The sequence below is a fragment of the Sus scrofa genome, chromosome 6, assembly GCF_000003025.6.
Source record: "Sus scrofa isolate TJ Tabasco breed Duroc chromosome 6, Sscrofa11.1, whole genome shotgun sequence".
NCBI lineage: Eukaryota > Metazoa > Chordata > Mammalia > Artiodactyla > Suidae > Sus > Sus scrofa.
This window is the reverse complement of record NC_010448.4, coordinates 83,191,567-83,218,287: the sequence shown is the minus strand read 5'-3', so window position 1 is coordinate 83,218,287 and position 26,721 is coordinate 83,191,567. Positions and strand designations below refer to the sequence as shown.

General features: G+C 54.8%; 1 protein-coding gene across 1 annotated transcript in view; it reads right to left on the bottom strand.

Annotated features, from left to right (window-relative positions):
- MAN1C1 (mannosidase alpha class 1C member 1) overlaps positions 1 to 26,721 on the bottom strand; it is a 138,707-nt gene that overhangs the window by 10,361 nt on the left and 101,625 nt on the right. The window contains exons 3-8 of the mRNA XM_021095595.1: positions 23,111 to 23,226; positions 20,869 to 20,949; positions 16,347 to 16,441; positions 9,864 to 9,996; positions 6,387 to 6,480; positions 1,438 to 1,553 (exon numbers count right to left, since the gene is read on the bottom strand). Coding sequence (XP_020951254.1) covers positions 1,438 to 1,553; positions 6,387 to 6,480; positions 9,864 to 9,996; positions 16,347 to 16,441; positions 20,869 to 20,949; positions 23,111 to 23,226 — 635 coding nt within the window. The remainder of the gene's footprint in view (positions 1 to 1,437; positions 1,554 to 6,386; positions 6,481 to 9,863; positions 9,997 to 16,346; positions 16,442 to 20,868; positions 20,950 to 23,110; positions 23,227 to 26,721) is intronic.

The following is a 26,721-nucleotide window of genomic DNA, read 5'->3' as shown; positions in this document are numbered from 1 at the left end:
ATTTCTTCACAAATCACAAAATAGTGATTTGTATGTATCCTAGGTACCAGGCACTGTTTGGGGAGTGACGTGTACAGGAGTAGACAAGATCCCTGTTCCACACAGCCCAGGAAGGTAGACAATAAGCAAGGAAACAAATACGTACACGTGACCGTTTTAGATGCCGATAAAGGTGAAGACCGCTAATGATAATAAGCCTAAGCTCTGTAAGAGAGAGAGAAGCTGGGGAAGGCTAATTCAGAGGCATTTGAATTGACCAATAAGCAGGACACGGCCATGTAAATGATATTCCAGGTAGAGGGGACAACACGTACAAAAGCCCTGAGGTGGGAATGAGTGTGTCTGAGGAAGGCTGGGGACCAGAGCTCAAGAGCAAAGGGGAGTGAAGGGTGACTGGCAGGCCCAGATCGGGGACCGTGGGCAAAGGTGAGGAGTCTGGTGTAATCCGAGGGCCAAGGGAGCCACCAGGGGAGGGACGTGCATTGGCAGCTCCTCTGGCTGCTATGGAAGAAGTGACTTAGAGGGAGGGCGGTGGGGGTGGGGTAGAGCAAGGAGTCCAGTTTAGGGGACATAAGGCGTGGTGACAGAGTAGATCCAAACTGCTCAATGTCCTTTATGAGAAAACTGAGGCCGGAGCCTGCTCAGTGCCCTTCCCTTGGTTGGGCTTAAAGGTATCTATCAACAGACTGATGGGATTCCATAACCCCCTTCCCAACAGCCCAGGCCGCCCGACTTCTCCACCCTACAGTCTCTGCCTCTTTGGAGGGCCTCACCTCCCCATCTGCCCCACACCCTGTAGATAGACCAGCGGTGCTGAGGGACAGTGGGGAGCACCCGGGGGGCCGGCTTAGGCACCCTGGCTCTAGTGCCAGCTCTGCCAGTTCTGCACCGTGTGGCTTTGAGCAAATGCCTTCCCCTCTCTGTGCTTTGGTTTCCATCCACATAAAGAGGAGCAGAACTGGATGCTCCACTGAGGGAAGCCCCTCCCAGCTTGGATGTGCTTAATTATGTCACCTTAGGTGCAGCAGGAGGATGGCTGAGGGTCTTGCTTTGGCAGCCTCACTTGGGGGCTCCCAGCCCACCGTCTGGCTGTGTTCTGGGCCTGGACACATTAACTGAAACACAGACACCATGGTTTCTGAATCGGACTGTCTTCCACGTCCTGTGAGACCTCGGACAAATGGCTTTACCTCCTGGAGCTCGGTTTTGGATTTGACACTCACAGGGCCCTAATTTCAAGGTGTTTGAGAAGAGTCGCAAGACAGGGTTGCAAAGCGACAGGCTGTGGAGGGGACTGTCTTGTTCCTCTGGCTAGCTCATCGTGGAGTGGGGGACAGTGTGGGGTGGGGTGGGGAGCAAGCCCCAGCTCTCAGGCACCCACGCGGGAGCTGGCGGCACGTGACCGACCGCCCGCAAGGAGTCAGGACCCCGTCTTACCTCCAAGGCTTCGTAGTACATGTCTTTAGCCTCCATATCAGTCTTGGCCGACATCAGCCAGGATTTGATCAAATATTCATAAAAACTGTCCCCGAGTCCTCCAACCGAGACATGGTCTGCCAGGGGAGAAAGGACAGGGACGTTATCTTTGCGAGGCCACCGGAGGAACTGACTGGGCGCGGCTTGTCCCCAAGCCTGAGCCTGCGTAGGGAGCGAGCCCTTAATCCGCATCCTCCCAGCCCCCCAGGGAAGAGGGGCCGAGGGAAGGCACAGCCTGAGACCAGGGGAAACCAGGGCAGCCTGAGCACCATTGTCCTGCCCAGAAATGCAGGGGCTCATCCAGCTGCTATAAATCATGTCTCTTTAGCAGGCTGAGAATGGCTGGGCCCCTGGTTATTCACTGTAAATGAGTTGCATTTCTTTAAAAAGATAATCTGGTGGCAGGGAGTTCAGAAATTTTTATTACCAGGTGACAAACATGGTAATTAATGCTGGGCAGGTTCATAAAAGGCCACGGAAAGCAGGAAAGAGAGGCTTAATTTAGCTGGCCAGAGCACAGAGCCGTTTTGGAAAAGCAGAGTTTAAATTTAGCAAATTGGGATGAATGGAGTTCAAAGGCGCAAGGGGGAGGGAAAACGGGGTTTGAAGACCCCCTCTGTCTGTCCTGATGGAGCAGGACCTCCGGGTGTGGCTGGACCAGGAGGTGACCCCACTTGGGGCTGACCCAGGACAGCAAGAATCGACAGAGGTGCCCTTCATCACAGATGCAAGACACAGAAACACTTCACTCGGGGGGCTCTAACGATTAACAGGGAGACGTCAAGTTGTTTCATGGATACAACGGAGAGCGAAGGGCAGTTCCTTGTTCAGCAGGAACAGAGACGAAGGGAAGGGGGTGGGTTAAGGCAGGATCAGGGGATGGGACCAGGACTGTCAGCTCCTCTGGAGAAAGAGGGGGATGAAGAGAAGGGAGAGGGGAAACGTGTAGAGAATAGGGCAGCAGCTACCCTTTATTGAGGGTCTCCTGCAGGCCGGGAGCTTTGTTGTATTATTTGTAACAATCTTGCCAAGAACACTGTAAGGTTCATAAGCACTATGAACCCCATTTCGCAGGTGGAAAAACTGACAATGAGTCTAAATAGCCAAAGCCACCAAACCAGTAGAACTTTCACTTTCTGCAGCTCTACACAGACAACCAGAGAATGAAATCAAAGGTACAGAGTGAAAAAAGGGACAAGTGTGAAGAGAGAGGGACAGAACGTCAGAGGGGAAAGACAGATGGGAAGCAGGAAAGGGGGCCGACAGGAGGCCCCCCGCAGTCAAGCAGCCCTTCCGGCTGGCCCTCTTCTTGAACAAATCCTGGCTCAGCAAGGGTTTAGGACCTGAACAAGCCAGAAGCACTTGCAAAAATGGGAACAGACCAGATAAAACCTGAGGCTTGGGGAGGGCTGGGAGAGGGTCAGGGTGGGCTGGACTTGGTTACATGAAGAGAGGAGACAGACCCAGCACAGCATGCCCCTCGCCCTGGTTCCCGGAGGGGAGGACACAGCTGGGCAAGCAGAGCATGTGGATGGTGTGTCAACGGCTGGGGCAGGAGATCTGTGCAGAGCAAGGGTGGGGGACGCTGGGAGTCAGACCGGCTCAGCATCCATGAGGGTCCCTGGCTTATGGCACCTGGCCAGGGGCACAGTCACCTCCACACTCATCCCCTGGGCCTGCCTCGTCCCTGTTTCTCCATCATCCCAAACACTGCTAGCCCCCTCCTCCCCCACTCTGTCCCACCGGTGACGACCCCGCTGCCAGGAATACCTGTCCCCACCTGGCATGGTTAACACCTCCGCACCGCTTCCCCTCAGCTCAGAAAGGCTCTCCTCTGTGTTCCCATTACACTGAGGTCCCCACAGGGTGACCAGGAGGAGTGAGTGTAATAAGGCACCCTCTGGCCCAGCGCCCTCCTGTGGGAAGTGCTTAGTGGCAGCTGCCCCACCAGGGCTGTGTGGCAGCCTTGCCCTCCGCTGCTCCCAGGACTGTGTCATCAGTACCTCTGCCTTCCCCATAGGCTGTGGGCTGTTTGGGGAGGGACCATGTGTGATTCACATCTGTGCCCAATACCTGTGTGGCACCCAGCAGATGCCCAGTAAGTCCTGAATGAGTAAAAGGAAGGTGGGGTGGGGTTGGGCTGTGCTGGGAAGGGCCTTGGCTTCATCACGTGATTGCAGATCCTGTGAGTGACCGGGTGGAGGGCTTCGCCTAGTGGTGTGTGCAGGGGAGGGGAGCCAGGTCAGCAGGAGTTGGAGACCTGACACCTTCTTGGGGATACGTGTACGGTCCCCCGGGGCCTCGGCTGAAGCGCCCAGTTCTCATCTCTGGAGGTGTCACTGCTTTGTAGCCATGTGTCTTCCCCAGCACCGAGGGGCGCATGGGGAGAAGCACAGGCCAGGGAGTCAGAGGCATGGATTCACCATTAGCTCAGGGCAAACCAGTGTCCCCTGGGCCTCAGTCTCCTGATCCGTAACATGCAAAAGGGAGTAGAGTTGGTGGGCGGGAGCCCGAGAGCTTCCTGACCATGTCAACAGTGCTGCCATCACACTTGGCAGCGGGAGGAGGCTCCCCTACACTCGGGGAACCTGCTGGCAGGAAAGCAGCATGAAGATGGGGGAGGCAGCTAAGCTGGAGCTGACACTCCGGCACCCCCAGGGGACAATGTGGACTCACCACTTCCCTCCCACTGAGGATGTGCGGGATTCAGGCAACAGACAATGAGGATAAGCCACTCCGGCAGCCGAGCCAAAGGGCTGGCAGCTCTTCAAGCTCTCAGCGGTTCCGCTAGGGTCAGTCTTAGCGGTGCTTGCTGCCGGCAGACTTCTGGCTGTGAAGTTCTGGTGGCAGAAGGGTCTTAGCCTCCCGTGTGACCCTGAAGCTCAGCTCCCAGGGGGCATGGGGAGCAGCCAGAGCAGAGGTCTGCGGCTGGGATCCCCAATGGCCCTTTGCCTTCTCAGCTACCATGTCTGTGGTTGCAAATGGGCTGCACAGAGGGTTCAAGGGGAGAAGGGAATGGGAACTCAAGTTTACGCAAGCTGGAAATGTTATTGTCTGCTGGAAAAACACACACTCACCAGAAGAAAACCACAGAAAACCAGAGATGACCCCGGGCTCCAAGCCTGGAGAAGAGGAAGGCAGGCACCCAGATGAGCAGGGCTTTCTTTATAACCTTCCCTCTGCGATTCAGCAGGCCTTGGATTCATATTTTATTAACATGAAACAATTTTCCATATGTGACTGACTCTGCCCAGCCCTGCAATCTGGGGGCAGCCTGAAAAGAAAATTACGCTTCTCAGTGACGTGGGGGGCGCTCCCCTGTAATTTGCTGAGGTAGCTGTTCAGGCTGGGGAGCCACGCCCCTCTCCTTCTTTTTATGGGTTTTGCTGCATTGTCCTGGAGCAGCTGAGGCCCGTAGCTGCATAGTTTATTTCTTTATCCAGTCAGGCCGTACAATTAAAGGCAGTAACAGTTATTGAACTGTCTCGTCCTGTGGCTATAATCTGTAATTCAAACCTTCATTTTCTCCCCGCATTTTTGGATCTGGCAGTGTGTTTTGCTTAACAATCCTTTGCATTTTCTATAAGCGGTTTTTGCAGGAGCTTCCTTGGGAGTGAGGTCATTACTAAGGAAAATTCCTGGGTCGAATTTTCTGGGCCTCCTGGACCTGTGGGTCATAGAGGCTCTGGGCTGGAAGGATAGGCCTCTGCAGTTTCCTCACTGTATCCCTGCTGGCAGGCCAGCTGACCCTCCAAGCATACTTTAGTCATGGGAGCGTCTTACCTTTGGGGACAGACCTTGTCATCTTTGTAAGATGAACTGATGTGTTTCCTGCCACTTCTGACCATTATCCCACAGCCCCCACCCCGGACGGTACACAAAGAACAGAACTCTTCTCCCTCCAGCTCTTCTCCCATTTGGCAAAAGAGGAAACTGAGTTTGAAGAGATAAAGTGAATTTCTCCCAGCCACGAAGTCATGAGATTCAGGTCCACTTTGTCCCCGAGCCCTTGCTGATGCCATAACAACTGGGGTTAGAGGCAGGGAAAAGGAGAGGGATCCTTGTGCAGGTAGAGGCAGTGGAGACGAGGACTCTGGGCAAGTCTCGGGGCAAGCTCACGGAACCTGCTGCCACCAATTCACGCTGACTGTGACCACACAAGCAGGGCCTTGGGCAGGAGGGCAAGGCAGAGCTGGGCTTCTCAACAGGGGTGCAATACCAGGGGCTGAGAGACTTTCCAACACTCTCCCACCTGAGGGTCCTCCAAACCGCACGCTGTTCCAGTGGGTGGAGCTGGGGCTCCACAGGTGACTCACAACTGTCTGCTTGAAAACAAAGCCTCCGAGCATAGAACAGCAGGAAATCTTGGGACCTATCCTTGCAGGTGTAAGATACCTGTCAAGATCCTTATACTGCTATATAGTTAGGAATCTGTTTAAATGCGGTTTTTTTAGAAATTAAAGTTGGAAGTAGGGAAGCAGATGAAAAGGGCTGGGTGAGGATGCATAGCCTTTCTTGGAGCCACTTTCAGAGGAAACCTCTAGCTGGGGCACTCTTGCAAGTTTGAGGAATGATGCAGGAGGCTTCGGTGGGCACCGTGAGAGACCCAAGGCTGTAGCCTTGATGGGAGGCTGGGACAGCTAGTGTGCACGGGGGCGGGGGGGCGGGTGCACAGGGCGGGGCAGGGGATGGCAGCCTTCACATATGTCACAACAGCACCGGTAACAGTAATGACTGCTCCCCACGGGGCCTGGCAGGCGAGGGGTTCCCAGGAGCCCTGAGCCCATGCCTTGCTGGTAGGGGCTCTGATAAACACACTGCTCCGCACTCAGCCCATATGCCTCACCCAGCAGGGCCAGGAAGCTGGGCAGGGAGTGGATGAAGGAGGGGCAGCAGCGCCCCGTACTCACGTTGCATCCAGTTCCCGCTGACAGGGCTGAGGAAGTTGGGGTAGAGGCCGAAGGGCTTGTCAAGATCCTTAAGGACCTTTCGGATGTTCCTGACCTGCCGAGAGACGGACACCAGGCACATCTTCACTTTTCCCGAGAAGCCGCCGGCTCCCAGCCCACTGAGCGCCGGGGCGGCGGGTTTGGGGTCAGAGAGGAAACCACTCTGATGAGACAGAAGGGGAGGGCCGTGAAACCGCCAGCTGGTTCCGGTGTCAGACAGCCCTGCCCTTGTGCTCAGTGCGGGTGAGGCAGGACGTGGCCACGTGGGGCCTGACCCCCCACCCCTGCGCTGACCCCTCTGCCTGGGGCCCTGCAGGTTCCTCCCCACTTCACCCCTTCCTCACTGCCTGCCGCTTTGGGGGATGGGTCTTTTTAGGAGGGGGTTCGTGGAGTTCCCATCGTGGATCAGTGGTTGATGAATCCGACTAGGGACCATGAAGTTGCGGGTTCGATCCCTAGCCTTGCTCAGTGGGTTAAGGATCCAGCGTTGCCGTGAGCTGTGGTGTAGGTCGCAGATGCAGCTCGGATCCTGTGTTGCTGTGGCTCTGGTGTAGGCTGACGGCTATAGCTCCGATTCGACCCCTAGCCTGGGAACCTCCATATGCCGTGGGAGTGGCCCAAGAAATGGCAAAAAAGAGACAACAAAACAAACAAAACAAAAACAAAAAGAACAACAAAAAAAGGAGGGGGTTCGTATAAGTGATAGCAACTCACTCATAAGTGCTAAATAGCACTGCCTTGTTAATAGGTCAGAAATGGTTAAATCCTGGCAACTTCATAGGGTTCGGCCTGGTAATAGGCTACTTTGTCTGACCGTACAGGAACGGTTCCAGAGGGGAGGCCTGGCTCCTCAGCATCCCGGTGCCCTAACAGGCATCTTGGGGTTTTAATAACAACAACTACAACAGCTGCTAACATTGCTCAGCTGCCCTGAGCCAGACTCATTAGACACAGTATCTGCAACCCTCATAGCAACCTATACAGTATATTATCTTATAATCACAGACAAGAAACCCGGATCTGAGACGTTCAGTCCCTTGCCCGTGGTCACGGGGTTTGTAAGTGGCAGAGCCAAAATGTGAGGCACACGGAGCAGCCGTGGGTCCAACTCGGATCAGGGCAGGGACTGTGCAGCAATGTGTAGCCAAGCCCACCCCTGCTGGGCCAGGAGGCTGGAACCACCACCTTCGAGGCTATGACGGGTGAAGAGCAGGATTCAGGACCTGCTGTCTGGCAGTACATGAAATCCTCCCAGTACAGACTCCACAGCACAGAAAGGCCCCGGGGCCTGAGCTGCAGTCTGCTCACAGATTTATCTACAAGGCCAGGAGCAGAGAAAGCAGCCCTTTTAGCTGTCAGACCTTTCTGTCCAGGGGACGGCCCTTCTCTTCGCCACACAGATCTCATATCCATTTATGTTAACGGAGCCCATTATGGGGACAGGAATGCGCTTGTACCTGAGTTGTTCTCCACTGTCCTGGTGGCGAGCAGTGAAGCAGGCTAAATTAGCTCCCCCTGAGGGTGCGGCTGCTTCTAGAATTTGGGCCAATTTGTTGACTGCCAGTAATCACCTCTGTGGGAGGCATGACTGGGGGATAAAAGTAGCTGGAGGATATAAATGGAGAGAGAGACAGAAACCCAGAGAGGTGGCTGGACTCTTGAGAAAAAACCTGAAGCCTGCTGTACAGATCTGGTCTTAAAAGAATGGGGGTTCAGAGCCAGAAAGTCTTGGGTTTGAGTCTCGGCTTTATCACTTATGAGCTGGATGACCAGGACAAGGGGTTTAACTCTGTGAGTCTCAGTTTCCTCCTCTGCTAAATGGGGATCACAGAAGACACACCTCATAGGGCTGGTGGGAAACTCAGAGCTACTGCATGGTGCGCAGCACAGAGTAGGTGCTCAGGCAGTGGCATCTCCAGGCTAGCCTGGGCCTGGGGTGAGCTCCTGGTCTCACCCACTTGGAGCCGGCCGTGAGGGGCCTGGCTCCAGAGCAATGGAAATGGGGAGGCTGGGGGTGGGGAAAAGGACCCGAAAATAAGACCCATCTGAAGTGGGAGTGAATTTCTTCCATGAGCTCTAAAGGCGGGGGCGTCCCTTGGAGGCAGAGGCCTTTCAATCTAAGAAAAAGCTTCCGAAGGGAGAACCGACAACATGAGGGCCATGGGCACCAAGGGCAGAGGAAGGGATCAGGGGGTTGAAAAGCTTCTGGAGCTTCTCAAGAAGGCTTTGGGTGGATTCCCACTCTGAGTAAGCAGTGGTCCTACACCTGGCATCAAAAAGCCCATGGGTCCTACTGTATAGCTCAGGGAACTATACTCAGTCTTTTGGGATAGATCATGATGGAAGATAATATAAGACAGAGAATATATATATATATATATATACATATATACACACACACACATATGACTGATCACTTTGCTGTACAGCAGAAATTGGCACAACATTGTAAATCAACTATACTTTAATAAAAAAAGCACATGGGTGCTTATTTAAATGCAGATTCCTGTGCCTGGAGTGACAGTCAGAAAGCTGCTTCTTCACTGGGGTGCGAGGTGATACCTGAGGCTGGTTGGCTGACACCAGACTGGGAGCCACTGGTGGAGGCGTGAATCTAGGATCTCCCAGCTCCCCGGCATTCAAAGAGACTAACACTCGGGAAGGAGATGGCTTTGGGAGTGGGGGCCTCCTTCTGGGAGGGCAGGCTTCATCTCTCTAGAAGCTGGGGACTCGGGAGGGGACCAGCGCCATCTGAAGGGGCTGTGTGTACACTTCCCTTCTTTGGGTTCAGGGTTGGACCTACAGAGACACTTCCAGACAGAGGGACTGCCAAGGGCTGTGACACTGAGGGCCTGCTCCTTCTGGAGGGCTTCACAGGGGGCAGGATGGGCAGCTGTCGGGATGGACAGAGGCCTGGATGTTAGCTCAGCCAGCCCGGCAGCAGTGAGAAGGAACAGACGTGAGCCTCCGCTGTGGAGTGAAATCGCTTTGCCATCCTGCTGAACAGCATGAGCTAGACGGGCATCTGGAAGGGAAAGGCAGGCAGGTCTCACATGAAGAAGTTAAACGTCTCTGGAAAGGGGACTTTGTGCCGGGTGGCCAATTCCTGCCAATGCAAGCTGGTGCCTAGCTTGCCGTGGTTGCACTTTCTCCAGATTTCAGACGTGTGTGGTTTCCACTGAGCTCACACATACCAGGGAAAACCATCTCGCTGGCAGCTGTGTCTCTTCCCTGCCCTCTGCAAATGCCGGGTCCTCGCTGCACTCACCTTCCCTGCCGCCTGGCACCACATACCAGCCAGGCAACTATGTGCTACACAGGCTGTGGCTGGTGGGCTTCAGCAGCAAGACCTCCACTGGCCCAGACCCCTCTCCCTGCCACAGGCTCACCCCCTGCTGCTCTCCGTGGGGAGAAGAGGAAGCAGGGGAGAAGACTTGCCTTTTCTGCGAAGACCTGGTTGCCAGAGAGCTCGGTGAGGTGTAGGAACTCCAAGTGCAGGGATCCAAATTCCGCCAGGATGCTGCTGCTCCCTGCCATGGCCCAGCCCCAGCTCTGGTTGGAACCACGGTTGCTGAAAAGACAGAAGCACCCCTGGTCACCCCCTGGCAGCAGGGCTGGCTCCTCCGCTTCGTGGGGGAGCACCTACTATACGCCAGGCACTGGACCAGGAGCTTCACCATATGATCCCAGTTAATCTTCCCTGGGGTCGGCACCAGCCCCATTTAGCTGATGAGGATACAGAGGCTGGTGAATAACTTGACAAAGGCCAGCTGAACCCAGGCCTGTCTGATGTGCGTTATTCTTTGTTTCTTTGAGCAACTTCGGTAAGATCTTAGCAGAGCTGCCTTGGTGGCCCAGACCTGGCACACATGTGATGCTAAGTTTACAGGTGATATTGATAATGCTGTTAGGGGCCACAAAGACCCGCTCCCCCCAGAATCCTCCATTTCTGCCCACAAGCAAAAGGCAACCGACGGCTCCCCATCATTGCTGCTGAGCGTGGAGTGTGAATGGCTGAGGTCCGAAGGGGGCAGATGAAGAGCAGGGACCCCTCCTGGCCCTTGTGCTCCCTCCTCGGTCAGCGCTGCCCATGGACACACAACGGTCCCCACCTGGAGCTTCATGGGACCCACACCCGAAGGGTGGGTGGCTCTGCTAAGACCAAACAGCTGGGGCGGCTGGATCCAGGGGAAGCCCGAGGTCAGGAAGGAAGGCAGCAGGGGCTCTCAGAGCAAAGGTCTCCTCACCTGCTAAACATGCACGTCTCACCAATGTAACTTTAGATGGATCACCAGCATGACCCCGTGACCCCCAGGAGAAGGGTATCCACTAACTGCTTCCTTGCAGTGGGTGCTCTCAAGGAGGAAGAATGCGGAGGCAGGGCCCGGGTAATCCTCCCACCAGCCCCTTTCCCAGATGAGGAAAACAGGCACGGACGGTGATATAACCACCCCCAAGATCACACACTGATACGGCTGGGACCCAGGGCTGGTCTGACACCAGAGCGTGTCCCAGCCACCATGTGACCAGCCTCTCCTTTCGTCACGTACTAAGGCAAGGATGCTGCCTTTCCAGGAGCTGTCACTTAAAATCTCCCTGGGTCCTGCAGCCAGGAGGCACAGGTTCAAGGCTGTTAGCAGCAAGGCCTTGGACAAACCATCTCCTCCTGTGCACTTTGGTTTCTGCATCCGACAGGCTGGGTAAGGATAATTCGTTCCAGTCTCGGCTCCTAGGGCTTTGTGGGGACTGACTGAGTGCAGAGTGGGGTGGCCTTGACCAAGCCGCTTCTTCTCCCTGCCCTCAGTTTCCTCATATGATCATGATGCTCTTTCCTGTGGGACGTTTAGGGCAACCATGCAGACAAGGGTCAACTTCCCTCTGTAGGGAGGTCGTGGGGGACGGGGATGGGGGCAGAGCAGGTGGGCTGAGCCCCTATCTGTAGGGGCGCCAAGGTGCATTCAGTCCCTGGGGGACTCAGCCAAGCTCCTCTGCTTCTTGGCTTGGTGGCTCTGGCTCCCCAGGAACTGGCCTCTGTCAACCCCTTCTCCCAGGGACGGACCTAGGAAGGCAGGCGTGTCTAGGAGGTCACAGCTTGCCAGCTGAGTGGCACCGCTTTATTTGGGGTGGGCTGGGGCGCCCCCGAGGCTGCCCTTTTATCTGATGCAATTTCCGGAAAGAAACTCATCAGTCTCCCAGCTTCCAGAAACAGATGGAATCTGTTTAGGATCTTTAAAAGCAGGTGCTCTCAATAAACATACTGGCTTCCTTGGTATCTCCCTGACTTGGGGACGGTGGGGGGAGGGCAGCTGCACAGAGAGGGGAAACTCAGCTCCTGGGGAGTAAATAAAACAGCTTCTAGACTCAGGTACTGGGGCAGGCTGTTCACATCATGCCCTCATTTAAAGCCCATAGGTAAAGCATCATTAATCCCTGAGGAAAGTGAGGTTTCGAAACGGAAGTGAGTCACCTTGGAGGTCAGAGCTGGAAGGTGGTGAGGCAGGATTCAAACTGAGGTCTGCTGGCCTTGGCCTCAGAGGGCACTTCGCTAAGGGGGTCTCCCCTAGATGGCCCCATATCCACCCCGAGGGAAGGGGAAGCTGCCCCTCTCTGCCCCCCTCACCCCCCAGTGGGAGCCGCAGGTACCCACAGAGGGCTTCCTGAATAATTGATGCCTCCTGAAGAGAAATTCAAGGTAAAAAAAAAAGGCCCCAGCCACTCAGCCGTTTTTGGTTCTTCTTTCCCCCCAGGGGCCTCTCCTTCCTCGTCCCTTCCCTGCCCTGCTCACCCTCCCAAGTGGGCCTCCTGTCGTGGAGCGCTGGGCAGAGGCAGACAGTGGGCAGGCCTTCTTTCACCAGCCTGGCTTCAAACGCTGGCTCCCCCAGTTCCCAGCTCGGGGACCTCAGGCAGGTCAGTGAATTCCTCTAGACCTCAGTTTCCTCATCTGTTACATGATGGTAGCCACACTTTATAGGGCCATCATGAGGTATAGAGTATGCATGTAATGACTGCCATTGTTGCCATTAAATAACTAGGCACATCTAAATGGTGGGTTCCAGACAGTTCTCCAAAGAAGACATACAGATGGCCAAAAAACACATGAAAAGATGTTCAACATCACTCATTATTAGAGAGATGCAAATCAAAACCACTCTGAGGTACCACCTTACACCAGACACAATGGCCATCATCCAAAAGTCTACAAACAATAAGTGCTGAAGTGGGTGTGGAGAAAAAGGAACCCTAGTACACTGTTGGTGGGATTGTAAATTGGTGCAACCACTGTGGAAAACAGTATGGAGATGCCTCGGAAAACTAAACATAGAACTACCATTGGATCCAGCAATCCCATTCCTGGGCATCTATCCAGAGAAAACCACAACTCGCAAAGACACATGTACTCCAATTACCGCACTATTTGCAATAGCCAAGACATGGAAACAACCTAAATGTCCACCGACAGAGGAGGGGATCAAGAAGATGTGGTACATATATATACAATGGAATATTACTCAGCCATTAAAAGAATGAAATACCAGCATTTTTAGCAACATGGATGGACCTAGACATTATCATGCTAAGTGAAGTCAGCCATATAATGAGACACCAACATCAAATGCTTTCACTGACATGTGGAATTTGAAAAAAGGATAGACGGAACTTCTTTGCAGAACAGATGCTGACTCACAGACATTGAGAAACTTATGGTCTCCAGAGGAGACAGTTTGGGGGGTGGGGGGATGTGCATGGGTTCTGGGATGGAAATCCTGTGAATGATCATTATACAATCACAGATGTGAGAAATTCATCTGAGTAATAAAAAAATAAAAAAATTTAAAATTAAAAAAATAAATGGTGGGTTCTCTGTTAAAGTTCCTGATAGGTGCCCGGAAGCTGTGGTATTTTATTTTACTTTCACATCCCATCTCGGAGGTAGATACCAAGATTCTTATTTCATAGGTTAGGATACTCAGAGAGGGAAGGCACTTTTCCAAGGTCACACAGTAAGTGATAGCACTGACCAAGCTGAAACCAAATCCAAATCCGAGGTATTCTGTGCCCTAAATACATCTGATCTGGGCAGCATCCAGAGACCAGGAGGTCTTCTTATCAGCCCTGAGATGGCTGATGGAAGCTCCCCCTCTGTTTGCTTCCCTGCCTTTAAGCCAGAAAGTGGGCCTGCAGCCTGTGTTCTCTCCCCGGGTGGGAGGGGCTACTCCACAATGCCCTTCCTCAGGCTAGTGGAAGCGTCTTACATGTGTGTACGTGTGCCTCTGTGTGCACACAGGCGTATGGCGTAATCATTAACTCTGGAGTCAGACAGACCTGGATTTTATTTTATTAAAAATTTAAAAAAAATTTTAGGGCTGCACCTGTGGTATATGGAAGTTTCCAGGCTAGGGGTCCAATTGGAGCTATAGCTGCCGGCCTACACCAAAGCACAGCAACGCAGGATCCGAGCTGCATCTGTGACCTATACCCGGTTCATGGAAATGCCAGATCCTTAACCCACTGATCAAGGCCATGAATTGAACTGGAGTCCTCAGGGATATTAGTCGGGTTCGTTACCACTGAGCCACGACAGGAACTCCCAGACCTGGATTTTAATTCTAACTTTACTTTGCTGCTGCGTGACCTTAGGTAAGTTACCTCACCTCTCTGAGTCTGTTTCTTCACTGTTAAAATGGGGTGCATGGGCTGTTGTGAGGTGAGAAGAGAGAATCCATGTCATCGTGCCTGGGACACAGTGAATATTCAATAAATGTGAGCAATGATGACAATGGGATTGTGTGTGGCAGGAGCATGCACTTATAAACATATCTATGAATCTGTGCACATACACAGAGACGCGGGAGTGTGTGTGACAAAGGTGAGCTTGAGTAGCTGAGCTTCATGATTTGGGTGAGAAGCGGCAGAGAGCACGTGTGTGAGGCTGTGTGTGGGTATGAGAGGGAATGAGGCTGACTTGGCCGCAGAGGCCCTTGGACTGGCCACTGCCCCTCTCCCAGAGTCCAAGGACCCCTGCAGGTCACAGGTCACAGCTGCCTCTGCCTCCCAGGCCTGCCACCAGGTCACGCTCACTGGGGGATGGCTCTACGTAGGGTCCTCATCAGGTGGTTTGGGGACAGGGCCTGGTTACTGGGCCCCGACTGGGGCCCAGGTCAGCACGGCCCATGGCCAGCTCTTCCGTGAGCAGGGGCAGCAGCATGGCCCCAGCTCTGCCACCAGCAGGCCCTCTCTAGAGGGAACACTCAGTACCACGTGTAGGTCCCTGACGTTTTTCCCTCGTGGAAGGGGGAGGCATTTTTAGCAACAGACTCTCTTACCCAGAAAATGAGAGGGAGGTGTTGCCAAGAAATATGCATATACATACATATGTATACAGCACGGGCGGCATGCAAACAGCCTAAAAATAAATGGGCTTCTTAATCAGAAATGTCAGGATCTGTGTACCATCAGGCCCGGGCTCTGAGGGACACCGGTGAGGCAGACAGCCAGGGCTGTGGACCAGAGGGCTGCTTGGTGGCAGGGGTGCCATGCACGGAGGAAGGAGGGCTGCCTGAGCCAAGGCCTTATCCCAACCTGGGGCAGCGAGGCCCCAGAGACTGGACAGCTGGATCTGGGACAGGGGCCACAAAGACAGGGTGTTTGTGTCTTGGCTCTGAGACGTCTGGCTGTGTTTCTCCAGGATCAGTTTGTGGGAAAGAATCTGAGCAGAGGTCCCAGTGTCTGGCTCTGAGGAGCCAACCCTGGCACTGAGAAGGGGCTTCGATGGGCCCTGAGGGCCCCTGCCCACAGAAGGCTTTCTGACCGCAGAGACGGAGGAGAAGAAGCCGAGCAAGAGAGTCCTCTGCTCTCTGCAAGGCCCTAGAGGGTGGGCCCTCCTCAGACGGAGAGGGGCTGGGGGCTCTCCACCAGAGCCCAGGGTGTCCACCTCCCTTGGCTGCTGGGCTATACCCCTGAGATAAGGCAGTGCTTCAGGAGCTGGAGCGGGAAGTCTGGTGTGATGGAGCCAGTCCAGCCTTCCTCCTGGGCCCCAGCTGTAGCAGGGCTGTGAGGATGGCCCCAGGCCCCTGGGTGCCTGGGGATGGGCATAGGCCTTCTACCACATCTCCCGGGTCTGCTCCATGCAGCACAGGGTGGCAGGGGTCCTGTCTGAGGGAGGCCCAGGTGGGCGTGAGGAGCAGAGCTTTTGATCCAGAACAGAATGGGTTAAAACTTGGCTCCACCGTCTGGGAGCTAGAAGACAGGGCAGTGGGTGTCATACAAGTCCCCCCCCCCCAGAGGAGGAGGAGTGAAACCCCTGGCGTAATGCCAGGCACAGAGAGACTGCTCACTAAGTGGCAGGACCAGCAGTCCCCGGAGTCTGTCCATCCTGCACACAGTGCTGTGCTTGTGTGACCTGGGCCAGGGTGTTTTTTCCTTGGAGGCAGAGCATCCGTGGGATTGATGCTCCCAGAAGCCCAGAAGCTCCCAGAAGCTCCCAGATGCTTCCAGGTTATGACACTGGGCTCCTGGGACCCAGCCCTGACGGAAGCCGACAGTGAGGGTCAGCAAACCAGGGTCCCTCTGCCCGGGGTCCCGACCCCCAGCAGCTTTGGGCTCCTGCTCACGGTGGGAGGACTGCTGTGCCTCCTGGCCTGGGATCCTAGCTGGGGGGAGGGAGGGAGGCTGGGGTGCAGCTGCTGGGCTGGGAGTCGTGGTGGTGTTACAGGAGGATCACATGCCAGGAAGATCAGGCCTTGTGTGGCCTGAACCCGAGAATCTGGTTTCATGACGAAGGCCAGCTCAGGCGAGCTTGTGGCTAAGGCTGGTTTTCATGGTGCACTGGCCCCCACCCCTGTGATTCCCATGGGTGGGGGGATCATCCCATCCCTGAGCCTCAGTGGCCACGCACACCTGGGAAACCAGAAGGGGACCTACCTTTTGAAGTTCACCACGCCTTTTGGGATGCCTGTGGGGGTGTCGAAGGCTGGCAGGAGTTTCTCTCCCAGCTTGATGGCTTTTATTCGGAACACCTGCAAAGGGGGGTCAGAGGGCATTGTGAATCCTGGGAGATAAACCCTCCAAGGCACTGACCCCATTGTCGAGGCAAGGATGAAGGTTCGGTGATCACAGGGCAGTGGGTCACGATGGTCAGCACCTGCCGGCCCCGAAGGAAACACATTTCGACAGAGTGTAAAGAGCACTGGCTGGGGAGCTCCAGGCCTTGCTTCCCAACTTGGCTTCTGTGTGCTTCTCAGCAAATTCCTGCTCCACCTGTACGCCCAGGAGAAGGGCCTTTCTCCTTTGACCTTCTGATTCTGGGCAACGTCCCTACTTTTCAGTGGTAAAGGTGAATGACTAAACTGGTGATGTTAGCCATTCGGAGGTCCCAGGGTCAGGTACTCTGCCTGATGCTGTGAGCCCCTCAAAATGCTCTTCTGATGCATTCAAAAGCCTCCCTGACCTTTTGGTTCAGCAGGTTCCCTCCTAGGAATTTATTCTAAGGAAATAAATCATCGAGGATGTTGTAAAGACTTAACTTTATGGCTATTTATTTCAGAGTTGTTTATAACAGTAGACAAACTGGAAATACTCTAAATATCAAGCAACAGGGAAGTGGTGAAATTCTTGCTTCTCCATGCACTGGAGACCATGCAGGCACTGAAGGGATATTGGGGAAGGTTATTTCACAGCAAAGAAAGGGTTTATAATCTATGCAGAGAAAATACTTCGAGATAGCATAACTCAACTTTTGTAAAAATTATATACACCTGGATGTGTGAGGAACCGTTGGGAACATGCTGGAATATTAACCATGGTCTCCTTGGACGACGAGGCTCATGGACAATTTTTATTTTCTTCTTTTGGCTTATCTCTATTTTCTGTGCTATTTTATAATACAAGCAATCTCATAATAACCTTATTTACTTCTTAAAAGAGGGGATGCCAGTCCCCAAGCAATCACTCCTGGCAGGACAAGGGTTTCATTTCTGGGGCTTGAGGGGGACGCAGTGTGCTGACCCCGTGTGTCGTTGCAAAACAAAGTCTTCTTGAGGTCTCTCCTTCTAACACGTGCAACTGAAAGATGCTGAGGCAGCTGTTTGGGGACGGAGGTGGGGAGGAGTCTGTGAATGCTTGATGGGACGTGGGTCAGAGGTCTCTGTGGGGTGGGTATGGTTCTTGTTTAGGAAGGAGGGAGGGAGGGAGAGGGAGCACCTGCACCAGGCGCCTGGCAGCGATGGCTGAGAGAAAATGATAATGTCCAACGCCAGGCAATGGGCCCCGGAAGTGGGCACAGGGGCAGACACAGCAGAAGCCACACCTTGTCTAGAATCCGGATTCCAAGGTCTCAAGTCACCCCAGAAGCCATGGTTTAGCGATAACAAGGGGCTCTCGTTTGAAGCTCCTGATATCTTCATTTGACCCTGGGGAGGCTGAGCACAGAAGCACAAGGGGACAAAGGAACCTGAGGGCACCTGACCCAAGGCTGGGGTTCCAGGCTGCCCTCTGCCCAAGGACTCCGAGCTAATTCTTCTGAAATGCTCCTCTCTGCCAGCAAACCATGTCTCCTCCTTTGGAAGGCTCTGCTGCCGGCTGGTCTGACGGGGTCTCAACATCCTGGGAAGGATCCCGGGTGAGTGTGTGGACAGCCGTGGTACCAGGGGGAACGGAACACGCATCCTCCTTACCATTTGGAGGTGAGTATGTGTGCCAGGCATCTTATCTACGTGACCTTCAATCCTTGCAACAGCCTTGTGGGAAAGGTGCTGTCCCACTTTGGGGAAGACAAACTGAGTCTCAGAGAAGCAATGTGCTCAAGGTTGCAGAGCCATGAAGCGGCTCTTTTCCAGGACCCCAAACCGCCTCCCCAACACAGAGGGATAAGGCCTCAAATAGCCATAGCAAGCAATGGGACGAGGCCTAGTGGTTCCAGCACAGAGGTGAGAGAGACCAGCAAAAATTATTCCTGTAGAGTAGAAAGGCCACTGGACTGGGAGTCAGAGCCCAGGGTCAGATCTCCCCACTTAGCAGCTGTGTGACCTTGGGTGGGCCATGCCTGTTTCTGAGCCTCATCTGTGCAAAGGGTCTTCTAGAAATCAAATGAGAGGATGTGTACAAATGAATGTGCCATCTAAACTGTAAAGTGCTGTGCAAATGTCACCGGGTGTGGCTGTGGTTGTGCTTGTTATTCTCATGGGAGCTGGGTCTCTGTAGGGTCACCCTACCCAGTAGGTTCCCTCTGAAGCAAGAAAGGCCTCAGCCCAGAAAAGGGTGTGGGGTCTCTTTCACGGTTCGTTCCACAAACACTTGAGGGAAAGACCTCCCTCCACGGGCACCAGTGTGTGTGAATGGAGGATGAGGCAGGAGGGAGGCCTTGGTCTAAGGTGGCTGAGTCCTGGTGACAAGCAGTGATGCCAGGCCAGGCTGGACAAGGGCCAGAAGCCAGACCCACAGTGGAAAGGCCACAGAGTCATGCGACTAAGGTAGCCCTCAGAGCCGTGCTGCCTGGGCCAGTTACCTCTTCTATGAGTCTCTGCACCCTGCCCCCCCACACACATGCGGCCTCGTCTCTGTCACGTGGAGGTGCTGGGGACCAGAGGCATGCCTGGGGTTTGGGGCTGCCGTAACCCGGGGAGCCTGCCTGCTCAAGGGTTCTGAGCCACTTGGGCTGCCCTTGGCCTTCTGAACACAGGTGTGCCTACCATACCACACTGCCTGGTCTGCCCCTGCAAAGCCAGGGTGATGGTCCCTCCTAGGGAGACGAGGCCTCAAAGCAAGTTCTCAGCATCACAGCGGCCCTCTGAGGAGGAAGGAGGAGGGGCCAGCGTCAGGTATGAGGAGTCCCAGCTCCTTCCGGAATTGCTGGCCCCTCCCTGTGAGCCCTGGGCTGCATCATCCCACCCCATCCCTCCCAGGACCTGGCCTGAGGCCTGCAAGTGCCTGTGCAGAGCGCAGCACGTTTCTGCTCCATGTCACTTTCCTGTCCTGGGGTTTTTCTTTCTTTTTTTTTTTTTTTTTTTCTTTTTTTGACATTTCTTTGGGCCGCTTCTGCGGCATATGGAGGTTCCCAGGCTAGGGGTCGAATCGGAGCTGTAGCCGCCGGCCTACGCCAGAGCCACAGCAACGCGGGATCCGAGCCGCGTCTGCGACCTACACCACAGCTCACGGCAACGCCGGATCGTCAATCCACTGAGCAAGGGCAGGGATCGAACCCGCAACCTCATGGTTCCTAGTCGGATTCGTTAACCACTGCGCCACGACGGGAACTCCTGTCCTGGGGTTTTTCAAATGAAATCCAGGCCTCCGGTGGCTCCCAGGGTTCCCATGGACAATCATTTGGGGGCAAATTGGTACAAGCAGTAATCTCTGCAGAGGCGATGAGCCTTGATGGAGGGGGCACCAAGTGACTGGAGTGATCAGGCTCTCGCCTGTGGTCTCACCACCCTGGCTTCCGCCCCAGCGTGGAAGGGAAGCAGAAGGAAAGGCTTTCTCCCGCAGCAGCAGCAGCGGCCCCCGCCAGCAGGGGGCAGGATAATGACTCGTCTCCATGTGGACAGAGCAACGGTCAAACCCAGCAGTGCACACTGCCTCTGGGTAACGGGGACACAATGGATGGGTGACATGCTGGGGACTCGACCAGCCTCCCGGCCACCTCAGGCTGTGCTTTCCCTGGAGATCACAAGGGGAAGAAGCCTCCCATTTCTGTGGTTCTCAAGATTCCTTGTACTTTGGAGAACGTGGACTTGGGAGCCTTTTAGCCCCGGGGCCAAACCCTTGCCCTCTCCTCCTTTTCACAAGAGCTCTTTGACCCCAGGGGGGATTGGGACCACCCCACGGTGGGAAGGCCTGAGGCCTGGGGCAGGAGAAGGGACTTGCTCAAGGCCACAGGCAGGTGCCCTGTCGGGAGGAGACGCAGGTTTTCTGGTTGTGTCCAGGGCTCTGCCTTCTTGCCACACTGAACCATCCTCCTAGAAGCCAAGGCAAGTGGCCTGGGTCGAGAGACCAGCAGTGGCTGCCCACCTTCCCTGTCTTCCCCTTGAGACCTGGAGCTGGTGTCTAGCTGATGGCTGGCCCAGGGGCAGAGGGCAAGGGATGCCTATGAAGTGGGCCAAGGGCCAGGGGCCCCTGAGTGAAACAGTGCTCTTGGCCTCATCAATCCTGAGAACCAACACCTATGAGAACCAGTCCAGCAACAACCCAAACCCAGACGGAGCCCAGATATCGCAGGTGCCGTGCGGGGAGCCGTGAGGATGGTGGGCCGCCCCAGCTGCTGCCACTAGAGAATTTACGACTGACTGTGGGAGCAGAATGGAAACCTTACACAGAAGAGGAGGAGGAATCTGCAGGTGGCACCATGGAGGCGGGATTCGGATCCCCTGGAATTCCGGTTTCCTCACTGCCTGTTCTCCCAAGCCCTTCCCAGCCTGGATGGTCCAGGCGCCTGGAAAGGCCAACTCACCTCCTCCCCCGTCAGGTAGAAAGCTGACAGGAGTCCTCCGATGTACCGGATGTTCACTTCGAACAAGGACGCTTCTCCACTCTGCGGGGCAGAAAGATGGGGAGGGCGGTGGGGACATTTGTGAGATGGTCACAGGCCTCCCTGGGGCAGCCAGGCCCTGGAGACAGGTCACACCTGCCGCTGCCCTTGCTCCACTGACCTGGCCACACCTCCACCTGGCTCCAAGCCCTTGCCCAGCGGGCCAAGCTACCCTTGGTGGTTTTCAGAGCAAAAGATGAGAGGGATCAGCACCTGCCTGGCGGGCAGCTGCCGCACATTGACAGAGCTGCACATAAACACTGGGTCTGGCTTCCTGCCCCAGCCCTTGCCAGAGGCCATGGCAGCAAAGTTATGCCTGGCTGCTCTCCAAGGAGTTCAAGAACTCTTGTGGCTGCAGCTAAGCCTGAGGAGAGGCCAGCCCCCTCCCCTCCCCAAGGGAGCACCTTGGCTTAGCAGGAGGATGGATGGGGTGGCCCTTCTTTGGGGTGACAGGCACATGGAAGGGTCTCAGAGGAGGTTCTGAGGCAGAAAGGAGGGTGCCAGGCAGATCCTGGGAGGCGACCAGCAGTTTCTCAGCCTCTGCTCTGCAGCCCTCGGGGCACACCCACACTGCCTTAACCATTGTTGTTGTCTTCCTGAAGTCTGCACTGCAAATCAGGGGTATTGGGGCTTCAGGCCAAGGCCCAGATAAAACCCCACCTGAGTCACTCCCTTGGCTTTGTGACTTCAGGCAAGAAATTGAGCCTTCCCCTGCTGGAGTTTCTTCACTCCCTGCAGGGTGGGAATGAGATGCTGAGTGGGGCAGATGAGATCCCTGCCAGGGCAGGGAATGGCTTCACAAAGGTGCCTGTTATTACCCCGACCCCCTAGCCCTAAGCACCCCCCCAGCACCCCCCGGCCTGCTTCCCACATGGAGGTCTTTTATTATTGGTAACCACCACGGTTGTCCTTCTACCTGGGAGAGCTTTTCCATCAGCAGAGCCCTTGCAAAGCTACTCTCTCTCTCTGGCCTTCACTCCCACTTCCAGATGAGAAAGCTCAGGCTAGAGAGGTGGAGAGACCACATCTTGCTTTCTTCCAGGGACCCTAACCTGCCCCAGCCCACCTGCATGGGCCTAGGCTCCCCAGCCCGTCCCCACCTGCCCCAGGATGGGGCAGCTGCCTGGGGCCCGCTCTCTACCCACCCCCTGCATGGGGGAGAAAAGGGGGGTAGGGGGACACTCCTTCCTCTTCCTGCCTCTGCCTTCCTATTCACTGTCCTAGAAAATGGGAGGATTCTGCACTTGCGAGCGCCTCGCACAGACTTGCAGAAGTCCTAACAAGCCTCAAAATTATCACAATGATGGTGGCACCGCTTTGCATCTGTGTCAGACCTTAGCGGGTTATCAAATGCTTTTTACAGCCCTCTGTGGCGGTCAGTCCTCAAGAGCCTGTGAATGAGGCGCTCTTGTTGTACAGCCGTTTGGTTGGGAAAACTAAGGCGCAGGGGGGCTAACGGCCTTTCCCAGGCTGGAGCCCTAGAGTGTGACCCTGCCCCCACCCATCTGTCTCCATGTCTTGCTCCCCCAAACCATCTAAAGAGCCTCTCTCTGCGGTGAGCTCAGACCCCCAGGATGGATCTGTTCCTCCACTGGGAGATCAGTGGGAGTGGCATCTGGTATTTAAGGCTTTTGTGCCAGCCATGCATATGGGCATCACCTCCCCCAGGCCTTGGTCCCTGCCTAGACACCTGCAAAGCTGGAAGCCAAGTGGGTCCCAGACCTGGTCACAGGCCTCAAGCCAGACGCCCGCCCCGCCGCCCCTCTCAGCCATCTCGAGGGCAGCAGGTTAGAGCAGCTCCGAGCAGATAACCACTCTTCTCTTCCCAGAGTCCCTGTTGCTGCTGTTCTGTCAGACAGACTCAGTCCCACAAGGGGCTTCTGGGTGTGAGCAATGTGCCCAGAGCCCAGCGAGGGGAAGCAAGGCTGTCTTCCATGCCAGGGAGATCAGGCTGGTAAGTACTCATGAGCCAGCCAGGGGTGGCGGGATGTCCCCCGCCTTAAGGCTGGTTTGAGGGGAGGGGCCTCAGCATGAGGGCATGGAGCCCCACTTCCAAGAATGCTCTGCTGGGCAGCCTGGGTCTCAGAGGTGATGGCGGTGGGGGAGCTGGTAGCTGATCTCTCCAGTCCCTTCTGGCCCTAATACCCCAGGGTCTCTGACTTACCACATTCAGGTGGAAGCTTTCTTCTACCCAGGCCTTGGCCTCCTGGAACTCCTCCTTCAGCTCCATGAGGTAGAGGGTGTCGAGGGAGTCAATGACTGTGGCCCCGCTGAGGCCTCCTGCAGGCACAGAGGATGAAGCTGTGACTCAGGGTCATTCTGACCCTTTCCACTCCAACCATGTGAGCCACCATTCCCCAGGCCTCCTCTAAACACCTGGCCAGGCTCTCGGGCACCATCCAGGGGGACTCTGGGCCTTTGAAGGCATGTCTAAGACCCAGAGTCCTGCTATGGGCTGCTTCCTCCTCAGGACAGCAAAGAGTGGGTGGCAGGTCAGGGAGACCAAGTTTAATGGCTGAGCCATTTCCCAGAACTTGGTCCACTCTTATGTCTGCCAGCAAGTCAACCATCAGTGCCAGCCAGGCATCTGCCACCTTTCTCTGAGGCTGGGGGTGGCGGGGATGGGGCAGATGAACTGACTTGGGGGTCTACAGAATCATAACAAATGTTCCAGTCCTCTGACTCTTCAATTTCATTTCTTTTTTTCTTTTTCTTTTTTTTGTCTTTTTGCCATTTCTTGGGCTGCTCCCGCAGCATATGGAGGTTCCCAGGCTAGGGGTCCAATTGGAGCTGTAGCCACCGGCCTATGCCAGAGCCACAGCAACGCGGGATCCAAGCTGCGTCGGCGACCTACACCACAGCTCATGGCAACGCCGGATCCTCAACCCACTGAGCAAGGGCAGGGATCGAACCCACAACATCATGGTTCCCAGTCGGATTCGTTAACCACTGCGCCACGACGGGAACTCCTCAATTCCATTTCTTAATTTATTCTAAGGAAAAAAAGATGTTCATAAATATCGATCCAGAAAGATACTTATTGCAGCATATAATGGGTGAAAGTTGGGGAAAAAAACCCTCAAGTCCAACAATAGTGGATTCGTTATACCCATTGTGGCTTGTATATAAAATAGGACACTATGCAGACATGCACACAGGTGAGGAAGACCTGTGTTAGCTGGGGCACCATCCATGGGATCTGTTAAACTAAAAAAAAAGTAGATTGAAAAAAAAAAAGGCAATAGAATTTCTTTACTGTATGCCACCATGGACACAATTAAGTCTGGCAGGACATGATTCAGTGGCTATCTCCTCTCTATGCTGGGATTATAGGTGCTTCTTGATTTCTTCAGCTCATGGATTATTTTTATAACCAGAAATTAATTAATTTCTCTTCCTTCCTTCCTTCCCTTTCTTTCTTGGAAACAGTTTGGGCAAAGCAACCAACAAATGCAAAACCCAAAGATTCCGTGGCCACTCTTGCTCTAAGCCCGTGAGTACATAAAGCATGAGCTACCAGGCTTGGCCCCTGCCTCGGGGCCTTAGAATCTTGTCCTGGAAATAAAGGCTGAGAAAATGGAGCAGTTTTCCACATCACAGACTGGATAGCAGAGTGACGAAGACGACATTCCCATGAGGGACAGCCAGGGCCTGGCTGGTAGAGGACGGTGACGGGGCGGGGGAGGAGCTTGCTTGGTGCCATCTGGAGGGCTTCCGAAGAGATGGCAGCCTCCAATCAACTCCTTCTGAGTACAGTCATTGCAGGCAGCAGCAATTTCTTTTAGGGACTAGAGGGTAGCTTAAGAGGAGCAATTGTTTCTTCAGTGTCCTCCTTGCATAGGCTCAAAGCATTGAGACACAGGGGCTCCAACTTCCCCCAGTGAACACAAGAGCTTGCTGACAGGCGCCGCGGGCCCCACTTGAGTCTGAAGCACGGCTTTGTGGCCCCCCTCTCCCGCATTCAGAGTTCACATTTAATCTCCTTAATTAGTGCTTCCCTAGCTGCTCACTCGTGTTGACTTTGCAGGCAGAGAATCCTTGTGAAACCCAAACACTTAACCGCCTCTCTAGACTGGGCAAGGTCTAATAAATTAAAAAAAGGCATGGCCCGGAAAAGGATGGGAGGGAGATCCAGGAGAAGTTGGAGGTTAAAGACCCATTTCCAGAAGGGAGGGTTTGCCAGGAAGAGTGGAGGGAGGGAAGGGTGGGGGCACGCGGACGCTTTGCAATCCAGAGGCACGTGTCCTGGGATGGCTTTGGCACTTGGGTTGAAGTGAATTTCCAGAGTGTCAATCCTTCCTACACTTAGGGATTAGTAGGCAAACGTACTCAAAGCCAAACAAAGTTGATCTTTTCCTGGTTTATCCTGGCTGCCTCCCCTGTAGGTGTCCAAGGCTGAACACAGTTCAAGGGAACTCCTTACCCGCCTGAGGTGCCCAGGCCTTGGGGCATTGATGGGCCACATGTGGACAGAGGCTGAGAGAGTCCTGGTGTCCATACTCCTGGCTCTGAAGCCAGGCCCTCTTCCTGTTAACCACGGGGCCTCAAACCTGACTTCTTAAAGGCCTGGAGGGGTTTCTGAGATCCCACTCCCTTACCCCTAAATTTCATAGATGAGGACCCCAGGGAGGTCCCGCCCCAGATAAGACTGAGGGAGGCGTGGAGCCCCAGCCAGGGCCCAGTGTGGTGTGTTTTCCACAAGGAAAGGGGCCTTCAATTCCCCGTGAAGACAATTTCAGCTCTGCTTGCTAACCCCTCCCCCGCAGGGGCAGGAGGCTGCTCTGACCAGTGAAGAGGAGCCCAGGCTGTGTGTCCTTCAAGGCCAAGGGAGGGGAGGCCCGGAGTATCTGATTTCTGAATCCTGCCCCAGGCTGCCTGGTGTTTTCACCCCACGGGCCCTCTGTCCCCTGGGCCGACCCTGAGCCCAGAGTCCCCACGGCCTCAGCTGGGCCGGGAGGGCAGCCAGGGCACCTCATGACCAGCTATCCTTCCTAAACACTCCCGAGGCAGCTCGCTAAGAGATCTGTTGGCAAGTTCTGCCCCTGCTCTTGGGTTCCTGAGGCCTCCTCTCCTCCCCGCCCCCGCCCCCTCCCCAACACGGCTAGGCTGCAGGCCAGGAAGTCACTTATTGGAACGCTTTTTCTTTCAGGCCAGGGGTTACCTGGCGGCCAGGCTGGGCAGGAGAGAAGGCCCTATCCTGGATTCAACTCTATCTGCACCTGCAGCGGCCTGGGGAGCTCCCCGGGGGAAAAAGACACTTGCCCATTCAGTAAACAGACCCCCAACGGGCACGGACAGTCAGGCAGCCCGCCTGGAAGCTTTGGTTCCTGGGTCTGGAACCCTCGCTGTGCACAAAGGACCCCCGCTCCCTCCCCTTCCTGACAGGCAGGAGGCAGTGAGATCTGTTAAAAGAACACATCTTTGGGTTCAAATCCGGACTTGGGCCAGCAACACATTTGTTGTCAGTGTTAAAGTTCTCACCTGTAAAATGAGGTGAAGACCACTGGGCTGGGGTACTAGGGAGCCACTGAGGGTTCCTGAGCTGGTGGGTAACGGTATCATATAATACATCTGATAAAGACATCTACACATGCCTGGCACAGAGTAAGTGCTTGACAAATCAATTCATTGTTCTTATCTCTGGGGGTCCTTAGCTCCCCTTGAAACACTGGCCTGGCCAGGGAGATGCTGATTCAAATCCTGGCTCAATTATGCATAAGCTGTGTACAAGCGCAAGTCACTATACCTCACTGAGCCCCATTTTTCTCATCTGCA